The sequence below is a fragment of the Malurus melanocephalus genome, unplaced genomic scaffold (genome assembly GCF_030028575.1).
Source record: "Malurus melanocephalus ecotype Western Australia unplaced genomic scaffold, MMel_1.1 scaffold_1194, whole genome shotgun sequence".
NCBI lineage: Eukaryota > Metazoa > Chordata > Aves > Passeriformes > Maluridae > Malurus > Malurus melanocephalus.
Window position 1 is genome coordinate 62,902 of NW_026624426.1, and position 2,658 is coordinate 65,559.

Genomic DNA, 2,658 nt, shown 5'->3' on the forward strand with positions numbered 1-2,658 from the left:
GGTGGAGCTGAGGTTGGGGCTGCTGTTGGAGCTTGAGGTGGGGGTGTTGACTTCACCTCATTCTCCAGTGGGGGGATTTGGATCTGTTGTTGCTGCTGCTGCTGTGTTAAGCTGTTTACAAACTCTTCATGTTGGGTTTTCAGGTTCTGGATCTGCTGTTGGAAAGCCACCTGCACAGGCTGTACAACCGTTGCGTATTCGGTGATCAAATTTGCCTTTTAAAAGAAATTAAAGAGAACAAGTGAGCACTGTGCCTATAAAACACACCCTATCTGCTTGTTMAGAATTCCCTGTATTGCTCTCTCCCCAAAAAAAAACCACCTGAGGATGGAGGATAATGCTGGCAGAACCACCCAGTCTCATTAGGAAACTTTGTGGAAATTTCCAAAATCTGCAGGCTGGAACCCACCATCCCCTTCCAATACAGCTCAAATCAACAGAGTTCATTATTAATAATAAAAACTAAAASTTCCCACTGCCACAGCAATTTTTATGTTCAATGTATCCAATTTAAAGYCATGGTTTCTTGTTTCCTTTTGACCAAACACCAAGACACTGTCAAATATGTACAGGACTGGATCCTGTATCARGATCAATGGAATGTTTGGAATAAMAAGRTTCTATTTTACATTATTTTTTGTAATCCTTTGTAAGCAACTTCAAGTGGAGAAAGGCAGAAATTAATATTAGCCTTTGCAAAGGAAAATMATTTTCAAAATAKTCACATAAATTAAAAAACTGATATTTTTGTGGCTAACCTGGTACTGGCCAAGTCCAAGAGCTGGGCTTTGTAACTGCTGAATAATGGACTCATCAAAGTACCCATTTTTCTCCCACAGTTGAAGAAGCTGCATGAATCAAAAAGTGAAAGGATTTYAGAAATTATGAACTATCAAAGAAAAACTGAGGCACAGCATTTTTACATCATCAGCTTTTCSTAAGACCTAGGATTTCAGCATTTATTTTTGAATCACTAAAGATTCAGATGCATTTATCATTATGATACCTCTCACAGCTAGAATTAGATAAAAATTAAATAAACCCTAGATGCTTTTAAGTTCCATTTTAAATTTGAACTAGAACACATCCTGTAATAGACTTTATGAAGACAATCAGACCAGAAAAATCTCAGTAATTTCTTCCACCTGCCTATCTGTGAATCTACACGACACCAACCTAACAAAGCAAAAGTTCCCAGTTAAACCAAAACCAGGTACTCACTCTGGCAATTTTCTGCTGCTTATCTTCCTCCACTGCTAGAAAACTGGTACARTAAATAGGCACAACCACCTTCTGTAAAGCAGCCAGAAGATCTCGTGCTTGCTTCCTCTGGCTTTGAGAATGGAATGGAAAAAATTATCTTTTTCATTGTGTGGAATATTCAATTCATCTCAACTTTTGCTATAATAAAAGTGGTGGAATCATGAAATAGAGAGTTTTCTCCTTAATAATTTTATTGTAAAGTCTTGTCTGGAGGAGAAATACACAAAGTAGGTCAAAAGGTTTTATTTAAATTTGATTACTAAAGCGCTAAATCAAAGCTGCGGGCATCTTAAGATAAGTAAGAAATTAATTAATACATTAAAAATAAGAAACAACCAGTCAAACTAACACTGCAATTAGGAGAGAAACCTCATCCAATGAATCCAAAGTGGAAGTGAGAAGTGAATTCCTACCAGTGGTGCAGAACATCGTTGATCAGGTAGATGAGGTGCAGGCGCAGCTCGAAGTGAGCTCCCTCGGCTGTGATGCGGTTCCGCAGGTGCCCGGCCATCAGCTCACAGTGTGCAGGAGATTTGGCATTGCTGAACATCCAGTTCTTGCCAGCCTTTGAAAAGCAAATTGGACACATTTTAATGTGCTCATATCACATGAACTCCCTAAAGCTCTGAAAAGCTCTGCAGGAAGCGGCGTTTTCAGGTAGAAACTTTCATTTTACCGGCCACACAACACAGACAGAAAACTGTTAATGAACAAAAAACATCAAAATTTAAATGAATCCCCAGGCAGGTTCAGGTCACTCACTGAGATTGCATCCTTCGTGCAAGTGTCAATTATGGGCTGCAGCAAGTTGTCAAATTCGTTCATATCTAACTGGGTTTCCTCCAAAACCTTTTGCATCTGTTGCTCGATTGCAAGGGCTACTGCTGATGTGACTTGTTCCTGATAAAACAAACAAACAAAAAAAAAGAAATATTTATATTTTAGCAAACATTCTTTTCAATAATGAAGCTGCTGCATCCTTATCCTCTTGGACATAAGTAGTTACCTCAAGAACCAAAGTCTTTTACAAGCACTGTGACCTCATGAAAATGTTTCAATTATTTGGTTTTGAGAAGAAAAGGCTCTTCAAGTTTTTCAGGAGAAGTCCAGTTCTACTGCTAAAATCTATCACGTCATAAAAAATAATTGGAAAAGCTCATAAATGTAAGGAACATCACCACGGTTCAATGAACTTTTCAGTTTGGTTTTCAGCAGCTTTAACAGCTAAACATCTGCAAAAATCAGCTGGTTGATACACCCCAAGCATGTCTAAGTTGGAATATTACAAACTGGAAATGCTCTCAGCAGTCTGCAGCATTAAATCAAGGCCCACAATTTATTCTACTCGAAAGCTAATAAGGATTTTCAATGCATTTATCATTATGATAATTCTCA

The 2,658-nt window shown here is 38.1% G+C and overlaps 1 protein-coding gene across 1 annotated transcript in view; it reads right to left on the reverse strand.

The window, feature by feature from the left end:
* The window catches only part of CHERP (calcium homeostasis endoplasmic reticulum protein), a 13,587-nt gene that overhangs the window by 8,976 nt on the left and 1,953 nt on the right, over window positions 1-2,658 (reverse strand). Inside the window, exons 3-7 of the mRNA XM_057387343.1 lie at window positions 2,026-2,168; window positions 1,677-1,828; window positions 1,222-1,333; window positions 759-848; window positions 1-215 (exon numbers count right to left, since the gene is read on the reverse strand). The exon at window positions 1-215 is cut by the window's left edge and continues 14 nt beyond it. Of these exons, the coding sequence (XP_057243326.1) occupies window positions 1-215; window positions 759-848; window positions 1,222-1,333; window positions 1,677-1,828; window positions 2,026-2,168 (712 nt within the window). The remainder of the gene's footprint in view (window positions 216-758; window positions 849-1,221; window positions 1,334-1,676; window positions 1,829-2,025; window positions 2,169-2,658) is intronic.